The sequence below is a fragment of the Lampetra planeri genome, chromosome 46 (genome assembly GCF_965212315.1).
Source record: "Lampetra planeri chromosome 46, kcLamPlan1.2.h2, whole genome shotgun sequence".
Taxonomy (NCBI): domain Eukaryota; kingdom Metazoa; phylum Chordata; class Hyperoartia; order Petromyzontiformes; family Petromyzontidae; genus Lampetra; species Lampetra planeri.
Genome location: NC_136152.1, coordinates 4,136,680 through 4,149,913, shown reverse-complemented (window position 1 = coordinate 4,149,913; position 13,234 = coordinate 4,136,680). Strand labels below are relative to the sequence as shown.

Below are 13,234 nucleotides of genomic sequence, written 5' to 3'. Positions count from 1 at the left end.
ACTCCAGTACCTTCACCCGATACATTTCAATGTTGAAATCACAACCATCAAGATCCTTCATGGACTCGCCCCGGCTAAGCTGTGGACTCTGATCTCACTCTACTCCTCTTCACACGCTCTCTGTTCCTGCAACCAAGACCTCTGTCAAAGCACCCAGTCGATCTCTGCTTTCTGGAGGATGCTCATTCTTCTCCGCTACACTGTGGTCTGGAACTCCCCTCCCCAAGCCATCCTTGCTGTCAACCTCCTGCCCCTGTTCAAGTCCAGACTTCCCCCCCCTCCTCTGCCTGTGACTGACTCTTCCACTTTCTAAAACAAACACATATGGCTCCTTCATCGAGGTATGATCCTTCATTTTATATTATTAATATTCATGAATAAAGGATGAAATCTGTTTAGATATTGGACATAAACACACAGAGGCGTTAGGCACCCTGTGAGTCCCTCTGTTCGGGCCAACCAGGGTGGCACCCACATTGCTGATACTTCACTAACACTGCACGGTAGCAATTCACCCGTATCAGTCTCATGTTTGGAAAGGTAAGGCCCATCCACTGTGCTTTCAATTAAGTAAGCACAGTTTTTTCAGGTAAAATAAAGCTTGGAAAAACAAATCGACAGAGATAAATATATATGAAAATACATCCTTAAATACAATTTATTCCACTTAGGACCAGGGCAAATAATGACACCACCTTTTTTACATAAATAAATAAAGGCAGTGGTTAATGAGAAAAGATAAAATTTTCTTTTTTTGCTTGCACAAATAAAATAATTTATCACACTCCGAGCTGGAAACAAGAGTACAGTACACGGCTTAAAACGAATGATGTATTCCGATGGTTAGTGCCACATCGCCACCATTAGAATGCATACAAAAAACATAACGCGTTTAACGCTCCCCCTTTGCAGCAGTGATTCCCCAAAGGAATGCCCAGGCAAATGTGGGAATTGAACTGTGAGCTCTGCACAAATGGGCCACGCTGTGAACAGCTAACCACGAGGATAACCAAATTAGCCATTTACGGGGCTGCACACTCACATCGCAAGAGCTCGCCAATCTCAGGGTAGCGTTTCTCATTGTTGGCATCACGTTACGGGACGCAACTTTGTTTGCGTTCCGCAAATTACGGTTGTATAGAGATGACAATTGAGCGCGGGCACAGAGTTAGCTCCGTGCCTCGCCGATGGTGAAACTGCGTTCAATGTACCTGGAGGGAAAAGGTTTATCAATCGGTGCAAGTAACCCGCCGTGATGTGGATAAGAAACATGGGAAGTGACGAAGAAAATGCAACAAAAGCTGAAAGGTGCGTGAAGAGGCATGAGTGGGGGGGGGGGGGAGGTGCACTCTTGGAAGGACACCGAGAGCCAGGAGTAGGAGGAGCACGAGGCTCGGTGGAACAAACACAAATGATAGACGTCACATTGACCGTACGTGGGTTCGGGCGGAACACGATGCGAAGCCGAGAAGGTGGCGAATGGACGAGGCTGGTGATGAAATGGCACCCAGAGCGAGGAGGCCACGTGGGATGGGGCACAGGCTTCATCCAGCAGTGGATAGACCGTGGACGACGATGGAGGTGGGTGTCGCGCGTGGGGTGCGCTGTAGCGCCCCCCCCCTCCCACCCTCCTGCCCACCGCCACCCTGCTATTGGCGTGGCCGTGGGCTCAATGTTCCCTCGTAAATTCGTGATACATTTTACTGACGGTGGCCACGGCAAAGGGTTTCACCGGATTGCTTCGAATGAGCCCGCAAGGTGGGCGGTTGAGATGGAACATCGGAGCTGGCAGTCCCATTTCCTGGCTCGCTGCGACAGAGGTCTTGCACGTGATCACCTTCACACGTGCGCGTGTTTTCCAGGCACAGAACAGGTACGCTCCACCGCAAGCCAAACGCTCGCCAATGGAATTGGCCAAACATGCCGTTGTAGGACCCTCCTCAGATTAAAATTTGTTGAGATTTGTTTTATTATTCTCAGAGCTTGAATTTGCCAAATCAAGCGACAGATCATTTTAAGCGGTGGGGAGTCATTGGCCCAAGTGGGTAATGCAGAGTGCGGCAGGAGGAGGGCATCGGCTGCTTACTCAGGTGGCTGTGCTGCCAAGGCAGGCGCAAGAACGGTTTCTAATGGTCACGGAATAGGAGACACGAGGCACCCCCATAAGATACACATCATCGGAATGGGAAAGCCTTCATCCGTACTGAAGGTGGATCAGGATCACAACGATTAAATAAAGGAGGTGAGAGCGACAGCGGGAAGAAGAGGTTTTGGAAAGCTGAACTTTACAATCCATAAAACAACATACCACGGTGTCTAAAGGAGGTGGCTTTTAAATCGGTGAACGTCACCTGCCATGAAGCACGGACAGAGAGAAAATGTATTGAAAAATACACCAAGCAGCGTTGAGGGATGCATGCCGGGAATTAACAGCGAGGAGCAGAAAGACAAAGACGTGGACTGAAGAACAAATTACATGCGTCGCACGGCCTGTTAAGAAAAGAAAGTGAGGCTTGGGCAGAATGCGTCGCCAGAAGGGACGCGAATGGGGGGGGGGGGGCGTAACGGGCGAGACTGGTGACAGATTGGCAGCCAAAGGAACGGAACATGCCCACGGGGACCAACGCCACCGAGACGGAACGGATGAGATCATCTAATGCGCAGGAAGCGAGACGGACCGCGTGGCGTCGCGCGGGCCCGCAAGGGATGGTGGAAAGACATTGAAGGCCTTCATCCAGCAGTAGATAGATTTTTGCCAATGAGGTCGATGATAAGATGCTTGACAAAGAGCACTGTGAAATCAGATGAAATGCAACACACGCGCACGCTGCCAGGCAACACGACGCGAGCCCGGCAGCCTCTGTAAATACACACGCGGTCGGTTTGCACCGTTTGATAACCAGCTTGAGAAATGTCGCCCCGACTACCTGATGGAGTATTATAGCTGTGTGTCGTGACCCTGCTCACAAATCACTTACACACACACATATATAGGACTTGGTTATGGGGAATCTTATAAACATGTGATTGCCTGCAGAGCGGTCGTACGCTCGACATTCATAAACAAACAACATTAATGTTTGTGTTGGGCACTCATTGACGTTGTATTTTAAAGTGATTTGTGTGGCCTGGTGGATATGTCACGTACATAAGATGGTGCTTCCCCGACGAGGTATTATTTTGATCGACGTGACAAAGGGTAGTCTACATTAAGGGCCATTGGCAATCCTTACAGCCAGGCTATTGGCATACATGTTAATATTAACATGAATATCTAGTTGAAACAGGAATGGCTCCCCATAAAATGCAGAGTTGTCTTATGCATAAACTGGACACGGCATTGCAATAATCTCTCGATTCATCCGCTGGAGGATTTACAGTTTACAGCCGTATCGTTTGGCACGAGCCGTCGTAGCCAATACTCTCTCTGGTGGAACTGATTTTACGGGCCTCTAGGCAGGTTTGCGAGTTGCGTTTGGCTCGGAGCACTCAACGACATAAGTCAGGCACATGGAGAAGACACACGCAACACATACAAAACCTGTATAGATATATTTTCTAATCATCATCAGCCACGGTCGGTCTCCCGCTGAATGAAGGGCCCCTCAATCCATCGCGACCTCCTCCTGTCCTGCGATGTATTTATCCACATAGCAGCTGCACGCAAACCGATTTCATTGCTCCATCTCCCCGGCGGGCAATCCTCCACGATGCCTTCCATTCCTTGGCTACGGTTTTATAGTGTGTATTCTTGCAATTGATTATGGAATAAGTAATAGTTTTCCAGAAGGTCAAGGAGCAAAAAATGAGACTGGTCTTCTAACGCAGGAAATAAAACAGACGTGAGCGAGTTTGTCTTTTTTCAAAGCGTAGAAAACATATTTCATACCATTGCCATATTTGGCCTAGTAGTATGGTGATACAAACCAAACTTTAACAAAAAGCCCTCTTTAACTTTGCAGCACGTGTGATTAAAATGCACCGCATCTTCGACAGCAGAAGATAAATACATCTTGAATCAAAGTTTTCGTGACTGCAGGAATTCATATTTTTGGGGTTTTTCGTAAAAAGTCACGTAGATAGGTTCAAAGAAAATAACAAAAATCTACGACGTTTTGATCGCAACACAAGCGGTCGTCATCAGGTAGAGAAGAAAGAGGGGTTAGCCTCTAAAGGCAAACTGTTTATAAAGGTTTAAAATGGGCGTAGCCCAAGTGTCAGAATGGAGTGCGCGGAGGAGCTTATGTTAATGGGTACAAACTGAGCAATCACTAGAAGGACGCTATCAACCATTTTAAGTCATAACTGGCTGTAATGTTGCCATTTCAGCACTGTCCATTGCTCACCAGTTTTTTTTACCTTAACATAGCCTTCTCCGCCCTACATGTAGCAGCCCACCGTTTTTAATCCCTGACATTAACATAAGCTCCTCCGCCCATGCTGCCCCAGGGCCCTTGTGCCCCGTCCACTCCATTGTGACACTTGGGCTACACCCATTTTAAACCTTTATAAACAATTTGCCTTTAGAGGCTAACCCCTCTTTCTTCTCCACCTGATAATGACCGCTTATGTTGCGATCGAAACGTCGTGGTTTTTTGTTATTTTCTTTGAACCTTTCTACGTGACTTTACCGAAAGACCCAAAAAATAGGATAAATAAAGTGCGGCTTCAGCGATGGGGATTTGCGCATCAATATTAAGAACCGCCATAAATGCGCAAAAAAATTTAACATGGAAACTCATGTAACAAAAAATTAACCGCCGCTAATCACGCAACACGCATTGGCCCAACTTCAAATGCTCATAAACAAATTTCCCTGTGTTCCATCTTCTCATCAAAAACCTATTTTTAAACACGCTCGTCGTGACTGATGCCGACGTGTTAGGTTTGTACGAATGTGTAGTAAACAGCCCTCAGCAATACACACTCCCCATGTGTTTCACTGCTGATGTTACACATAATGAGTGCCAAGATTCATACCGCTCTCCTCTTACACCCCTTCGAGAGATTCAATAAACCATCACAATTTGGGCTCCTCATTTTAGTCAGGAATTGAGCCTTTGTTTTTAATCTCGTTTCAAACATCTCGTTCAAATTGCTTCTCAGTTTATTTGTCTTTTGTTTGGTCTGTTCGATAAAACATAACTTTTCGTGTATCATTTGCATAAATTGTACCCACTTCCAAATCTTAAGTGCACAATGCTTACATGCATCCCGTAAACGTGCCCTTATTCATCATAACAGTATGATGTCTTTGTTTTTGTTACATAACTCCGAATTCACCGTACAAGCGAATTTCTATGCTTACCCGTCCCAGCTCAGCCCTTCACGTCAGCAATTGCAGAGCGCTCCTCTTACTCGTTAGCCCAGCTCACCCTGGCAAAGGAGACTATGGCCTCAACACATTCTCAACTCGTGAAATAAAGTCCACAATTACCGGTGTTATTATCTGAATAAGGCACAATTTGATTGATATTCCGTATATATACTCTGTATGATGAGACACAAGGCAGGGGCCTGGTCTGGCTATCTGCTATCTTGCTGGATGTTAATCTCAGCCAGGGGGTGGGCCACCATGGCATGTGGGCAGGATATGGCCCACGACTTGGATTCATATGATGCACGGCCACACGATGCCTACCACACGTTGAATCGTCCCGCAAGTGACATTTATCCATCACTCCAGGCATCTTAGCCACAACTCATCGGGTACCAGAGAGGGAAATATTGTCGATCTAGCAACAATGCTGTGCTTCTAACATTAGCGCGCTCAGTCACTTATGTAGCACTCGAAAGGGCCTCTTACTGTGACACAAGTGGCCGAGGTCTGTGTGTGTGTGTGGCGTGTTTACGTGTGTCCTGACAAAACAAGAAAGTCCTAATCGACCCTCGTTACAGAAACGGTCCCCTAAGGCCCTTGCACGAGCAGTGGCTTGGCAAGGGCACGTGGGGGGGGGGGGGGCTGCTGGTCGAGGGGGGTTGTCGCTGTCATGCCGCGTCACTCCGCGGCGAGTCTCTTTTGTTCTGCACGACGTCCGAACGCTTTCTGCTTCGCGCGCTACAAGCGAGTCGCCGTGCCCAGCAACACGCGGCACAACACGGAGGCACGTACTAGGGAACAGAGCGCGCGTTGTCGCGCCTTTGCAACAAGTTTCAAGTTGATTCTGTTTAACACCGGTGAGAACTCGACAGACCCAGGATGAGTCTGATTTACAAGGGTGACCTGGGCTATGAGTCTGCCAGTGGGAGGGGGGGGGGTGATGATCGCTGCTACACATGATCCCATTTGAGTGATTTGTTGCGCACATTTTCGAATGTGTCAGCCACAGAGTTGGAGGAGCGGAGGGTGGTCGTGTCTGGGGTCGGGTGCACGGACACTCACTTGATGTTCTCCAGGCGGTTGGTGTCGGGTTTCAGTGGAGCCGAGTGGCGGAGCATCTTGTACAGCGTTATAAGGAGGAAGATTAGGTTTACCTAGAGTGAGCAGAGACAAAACAAAAGACAAAGATCCCTCGGTTGAGCCTCACAGAATGCAGGGGCAAGTGCTGTTAGCAAGCTCCTGTCGAGGGGGGCATGCAGCACAAACATCAGCCCACTTGCCCAGCGCTGATGTTTGCATACAGCATGACGCACTCATTTGAGGCTGAGTCTACTTAAGTGAAGCCCAGGACAGCACCACTTTCCACTGATGTTGTGTATTCCCAGCCATACAGTTAACAAGCAACAAAGATCCCCCGTGTAGCCTTAACAGACTTTTTGGAGCAAATGCTGTTAGCGAGCACCTATGAAGGACGGCACGGTACATGAGGGGCCGCGCCCGGCCGCCTTTGTCTCCCCCGTGGAATTGTTTACACAGCACCAGGTACTCATTTGAGGCTGAGTCGACCAAGGAGAGGAACAGGAGCGGTTCAGACAATCGTCACTGCTGTTGGTGGCCGTGAGTGGGAATCGAACTCAACCCACCGAGTTCGTAGTGCAGCATATTTGGCAGCAATACATTTCCACGTGATAAACCGCTTAGTTGAGCTGACATTTGTGAGAGCCAGGTCACTTGTGAAAATGAGCAGTATAGCTCAGTGGGCCTTACCTGGTAAAATAAAAAAATCATGATCTGCAACTGCCACCAGAGTCGATTGATTGGCACGTCGCGCATGGTGAGAGACCTGGCCAGCCTGAAAGAGTAGGCCAAGATACCCTTTACAAAGAGGGGCTGCCCCCAGAGCTCTCTTAACTCAGCGGAGGCCCTTCTGCCGCTCGTGGCGTGAGCTACAAACTACAGGGCCAGCACCTTTGGCGTTCTTTTTTTATACCTATCTCCACAGCGGCCACCGTTCGTTGTTATCCGAAGCACATTCGCGACACCGTGGGGGGGGGGGGGGCACCCGCCAAGGGGGCCGTTCCACGTACAATACATTTTTAAACCCGCTTATTATTCCGCAAACATCCCGTGGTCCCGTGGGACCTGAGGGCACGCTACTATGGGAACAGGGCGGAGGGGCACCGGCCGGGGCGCCTCACCTCCACAGCCGTCGCTCCCGCACACGAGCCATCGCCGTGACGCGGAGTAATGTCACCCAGTCCTCTAGCATCCATTTTACTGTCATTCATTCATTTGCTTCGGATCCCTAGGACTTGGGCCGCCTCGTACGACGGTCCCGGAGATGCCAAGCGACGCTACGGACGCAGGTTCATGCGGAATGAAAAATGAACATGCTATCTATAGACAGAGATAAAGACAAAGATCCCCCGTGTAGCCTTAACAGTCAGTTTTTGGGACAAGTGCGTGATGCTGGACGGCCAGCACCACGAGAGTGCCAAACATTGCTCATCCTGCAGACAGACAGACGAGTCCCTGCCGCAGGACTGTGGAATTTCACCGCCTGTTTCTGGACCGACAACAGAAATGGGCACCGCTCACGTTGAGCACAGAGACACGCCACTGGCGTTAGCCGTGGGCGAGCGCAGCGCCGCTAACCACTCCGCAAACTGTCCCCCCCCTCCACCTTTAATTACTTACCGTTCACTCACAATCCGCCAAGACGGCACGTCATATTTTTTTGTTGCACGAAATTTGCACAAGGCATTTATTGATCTACTTTGCAATGCTGACCGTGTTCAATTAGACAACGTCTGGTATGCACCGGGGAGGCAGAGAAACACGCTTGCATCGTCGCTGTGCGAACGCCGAGGTCACCACCTATCGGATGCAGATTCCAAGTGTTCCCGTTACCGAGGGGCGGCGGGGGGGGGGTTGAGACGTCTCGACGGGGCGTTCGCATTCTTGGCGGTGTTAATAACGCAACTCGGGCGATGACCTCGTGAACATCGGCCATCCCCAGGACGTTGTTATTCCATTAGCCCCGGGACTCCTCGTCGACAGCGCCCGCGGAGCTTTGCGGACAACGGCGTTTTTGGCGGCGCGGTTCGGATTCACGCTGCGTTGCGGAAAAACCGTGTCGACGTTGTGGCTTGGCGCGCGCACCCCGAAGTGTTTACCACGAACGCGCCGTACCGTCGTTGGACTTGGCAGATGGCACGCTCGGCACCTTGCTAACGATTTAACGAGGGAGCAACAACGGAGGGCATTCTGGATTGGCGTCACTTGAACAGCGCGAGGCTACCGCGACACAAAGGCGTTCCGCAGTTGGGCATTTACTGCCGGTGGGGGGTGACATTTCTCTTTCGGGTTGTACCCAATTTGAGCAATTTTGTGGGTAATTCAAATCTGGCAAATGTGGAGCGTGACACGAGCGCACGTGGCCTACTGTTGTTATTATTACTTTTTTTTTAAATAACAACACGGGATCTCTAATGTCCGCTGTGAAATGGACGGCAAGTATTTACAGTTAATACACCGGCAGTATTAACCAGGTCAGCCACTGGGTTCAAACTGCGAACATATGCAACAAATGGCGAATGCACTATACAGTTCGACCATACCCCCTCCCTCTTACAACCACCACGTAATTTTTTACAATGTATTTTTATCTGGTAGACATGCACTTGTTGGTTGGCAAAGGTGGGGAAAGTGTAGTTGCGGAACCGCATAAATACAGTACAACAATGGATTGCGCTGCACTGTCCTGTGCTGCGTCGCCGGTAACAACCTGCCATGCATGGTGATCACCCATCCAAAGGGCACCATGTAAACATTGAGATGTTAACTCCCTCGCCTGGTATGCAGGAGATCGTGGGTTCGATCCTGACCATGACGACGCCTGTATATTTTGAGTTTGCGTGTTTTCCTGCTGATTGTGTGGATATATTCCCCGGGTCCTCCGGTTTTTCCCTCCACATTTAGAAACGTGTGTTTAGAGTATTTGTCTGCTATAAATGTCCACGTGACAAGCCACTTCTTTGAGCTACCATCTGTATGTATGTTGAAATTATTTTGCACGGCTGTAGCCGACCGTGTTAAGCGGAGGTATGGATTTGTGGTTAGGATTTGTGGTCAAGTCGGTTCTGAACAAGAGCCATATAACTGAGTGGGCCTTACCTGGTAAAATAAACTTCGCTAGATAGAAATAGTAAAACACTATCCAGGCTCAATCCCGATTAAGATTCTGAGATCTGATGAAAATTGGTCGGTCACATGGTAGGCGATCGAGTCAGGCATCCGGTGGACACGGGAGGGGATGCAAAAGACTCTGGGAGAGCATCGTTCGCAGGAATGAGTCATTAGGCGTCAGTCCCCCATGTAAACAAAGAGGATGTCAACAAAACTGTTGCGATGCGTGTACCGTTTCTCGCGCTAAGTTTCCCTCAACGAAAAACGATCTCGGAGGGGGCTGGCTGGGGGAGAGGGAGGCGGAGGGGGGCAATCACGTGGGCAAGACGAACGATAGCAATGATCCGTAACGAGAAGTAAAAGCAGGGGAACAATGATTATGTAAAAGCGACAAATTCTTCCCGCATAGTCGCCGTTACTCACCAGGATGATCAGAGCGACAGGCCCGAGGAAGCTCCAGATGAAATGGTTGTCTGTCCTGAGCCAGCACCTGAAGAGAACAGCCGCAGAGGAGTCAACGTAAACCCTGCCCATCAGCAGTTTTTTGTCCCCTCAACATCTAGAAACATGCGTTTAGATTATTTTGCTGCTAACAATTTCCACATGATAAGCTACTTTGTTGAGCTATCATTTGTGGCCGGTCGCTTCTGTAAAATAGCTAGTCTGGATAGTTAATCAAATGTTGCCAAATTTTCCCGATGTCATTAGCAACAGCATTCCCTATAAACTATTGGACCACTGTTCTAAGCACTTAAAATTACAGAATACCCAGAGCTCTCCAATGCGTGTTCAGGTTTACCGCGTGCTGTTTGGCATTTCACTCCACGTTCTGCGTGCTTACTCAGGAACTGAACTGCAGTTACCAAACAAGCTTACCAGCATGGAAGTTCGGTCATTGAAAATGATCCCAGCACATTGAGCCGAAACGTCGGGCGTCGTGCCGTACAACACACGAAGCACAATCCAAACATACTCCACAGAGCTACACGACAGCACAACCACCTAGGCCAAGGCGGTCGTGTCCGTGTAGACACTATGTGCCTGTAAAACAATCTACAAAAATATAAGCAGACTGAACAAAAATGTTCAAATTAAGGGACTGCATTGGCAGTATTGCATAAGCTTGAATAAAAAAAAACAATATCATCCATAATACAGTTTTTTTTGGGTTAGAGCGTGTAAATATATAAATGTGTCGTTAAACCCGCCACCACCCGACACAGCCAACTGGTGAGGGTTGTCACGTAAACAAAACGTGCTAATTCGTTACTAGTTCAGCACATCGGTGTGTTGGAGAGCCAAGCCACAACATTTACAATCTGAGTACGACGTTTCGCCAGTAATTACAAAAAATACAACACAGTCTAATGTTTAAGGGCAATGACTATTTTTGAGAGTAGAAAACATTTAGGTAAAATTAAATTTTACTTTGGAAATTAAATTTTTGACGTTAATGACAAAGGTGACGAGACTCTCTTTTTAAATGAGTGCAAAAAAATTGCAATTTAAAATTTGGCGGCAGATGCCCTCCCATAAACCCCACGCTGATGTCTCTTTGCTTATTTGTTTTGCGTTTTTTTTGTTGACACGATTCTTTACGAGGGCGACTCTGAACTTGGCAAGCAGCTGCCGCGATGAGCGATTCTTTTGTTTGGGCTGTTGCCGCCACCACCGCCGCCACGTAAACCTCTTCCCAAAAAGGTCGCGCGCTCTCTCTCATAAAACCGCCAAATAAACGCGCTGTGATTTAGTTTCAGGCAGGCGAATTATGTGGCACGCCTGCTCAAATATTGACGAGGAGGAATAAAGGGTGAACATTCCAGAGTCCCGTTGAGATGAACCCCAATGAATGGGGAGTTAACTGCCGGGTAATGTTATGGGTGCTTAGCAAGCGCGTCGTGTTATTTGAAACGATGTTGCCACATCAAAGACAACATTTTTAAACGTTCATATGGGCGTGAACATTGACGCAAAGTTTTATTTATTTCTTGTACCACTGCGGAGTTTCCACTAAAACGAGTAAGCTCATATTCAAGTAAACATTTTGTGGCGGAAAACTTAAAAGCGTAGCCCTGCTATAAGTTTGCTCTTGGCACTGCCGCAGGAAGGGCCTCCAATGGAGGGAGCTACCGAAAGTTTCTCGAGAACAAGGTATTTGGCCTACTCTTCCGCAGTAGTTAGATGGGTGGACTGGAGTCCGTAGATTGGCAGGTCGTGTGTGGCGGTGTATGGCAGGGAGCGTGTGCTTTATGAATTCGAAATAGAATAGAGCACAGCTGGTGCGCCTGCTGAGTCTGTCCCCAGACGACCTGCCAGCGAGCCTTCGACACTTCACGTGGCCTCAAAGTGCACCTAGCCTGGCACAAGTGCCGGGTGATGTCACCGCCACTTAGGAGGGTACTCCCACCTCTTTCAATATATCTGGCCAGTGTGGATGAGTAGGCCAAAGACCCTCTAGAGTGGGTATCTAGAGCTCCCTCTAGTGAATGTCTTTATGCCAGAGATGGCATTGGTAATTGCAGGACTGCACCTTTACTTTCGCATTATATAAGAGCGTATAAAATATTAATTTAAAAATTCTGTTCTTGTGCTATTCGGGAAACAAATTGGATTGATGATAATAAAAAAATGTAATGCAGTCGCGCGTCAATGAATAATCCATGAGCATGCTCTGGCCCATTCACTTCGGCGTTCAAGTCGAGTGTGCGGCACGGGGTGGTGCCATCACAGGTGACACCGGCCACTGGACGGTGCCTGAGTCTTGGCTGCCTAACATCATCTATATTAATGAGATCACCACATATCTAGTCTGCATTAATATTAATCATGTCGTGCGCCCAGGACTCAGAGCGCCAGGCGAGGACATCTATTATCCCTCGGATATCAGTGGGAGCATCCCAAACGACTCGACGTGCCAAACACAAACCAACTGACTGAATTGTCAAGAGAACCATCCGGCGTCGGCGTGCGCCAACTTTGTTTTTCAGACAGAAGTCAAACAACAAACTGGATATACATATCAGTGGCTATTGCAAGAACACAGCAACACTGTGATAGGGTGGCACTGGCTGCAGAATTGTTGAAATGTGTATGACTGTACGCAGGCGGTTGTATCCGTATATTCGCCGGGTCCTCTGGTTTTCCCCTCCACATTCAGATTGAACATCACGCGTTTAGAGTATTTCGCTGCTATAAATATCCACATGATAAGCCAATGTGTTGGGCTATCATTTGTGGTCTCCGCTGAAAAATAACTATATAGCTCAGTGGGCCTAACCTGGTGAAATGAAAATAGTTTATAGTTAGTTTGATAGTGTGTCGCTCGGCACGATGTCCGACGTTTCGCTCCGCATGCCGGCTAAAGCCATATACACGCATCGGAGAGCCACTTCAGAGTAGGGCAGGGTCACGACACTCACACTTTGGCGGTGCCGTAGCTTGTGTAGTCGATGGCGGTGGATATGCCCACCACGGCGGCGGGCAGGCCATAGCCGAAGAGGTAGAAGTATTTGCGGCGAGAGTACTCGCTCTCAAACACCTCGACGAGCATGAGGTAGAGCTGCACTCCCTCCAGGCACATCCACGCGAATGCCGCCAGGAAGAAGAAGTGCAGCAGCCCAGCGAACACCGAGCACACGATCTGCCGGAGGAACGACCCGCAAAGCCCCGCGGTGAACTACTACCGAGTCGCGTGCCCGCCGGGACCATGTGCAGCGTACTGAGTAA

The 13,234-nt window shown here is 48.8% G+C and overlaps 1 protein-coding gene across 2 annotated transcripts in view; it reads right to left on the bottom strand.

Moving 5' to 3' along the window:
• The window catches only part of LOC144733339 (adhesion G protein-coupled receptor L2-like), a 351,793-nt gene that overhangs the window by 41,559 nt on the left and 297,000 nt on the right, over window positions 1-13,234 (bottom strand). For both annotated transcript variants that reach the window (XM_078615186.1, XM_078615187.1), the window contains 3 exons: window positions 12,928-13,148; window positions 9,932-9,998; window positions 6,383-6,474 (listed from right to left, as the gene is read on the bottom strand). In XM_078615186.1, coding sequence (XP_078471312.1) covers window positions 6,383-6,474; window positions 9,932-9,998; window positions 12,928-13,148 — 380 coding nt within the window. The remainder of the gene's footprint in view (window positions 1-6,382; window positions 6,475-9,931; window positions 9,999-12,927; window positions 13,149-13,234) is intronic.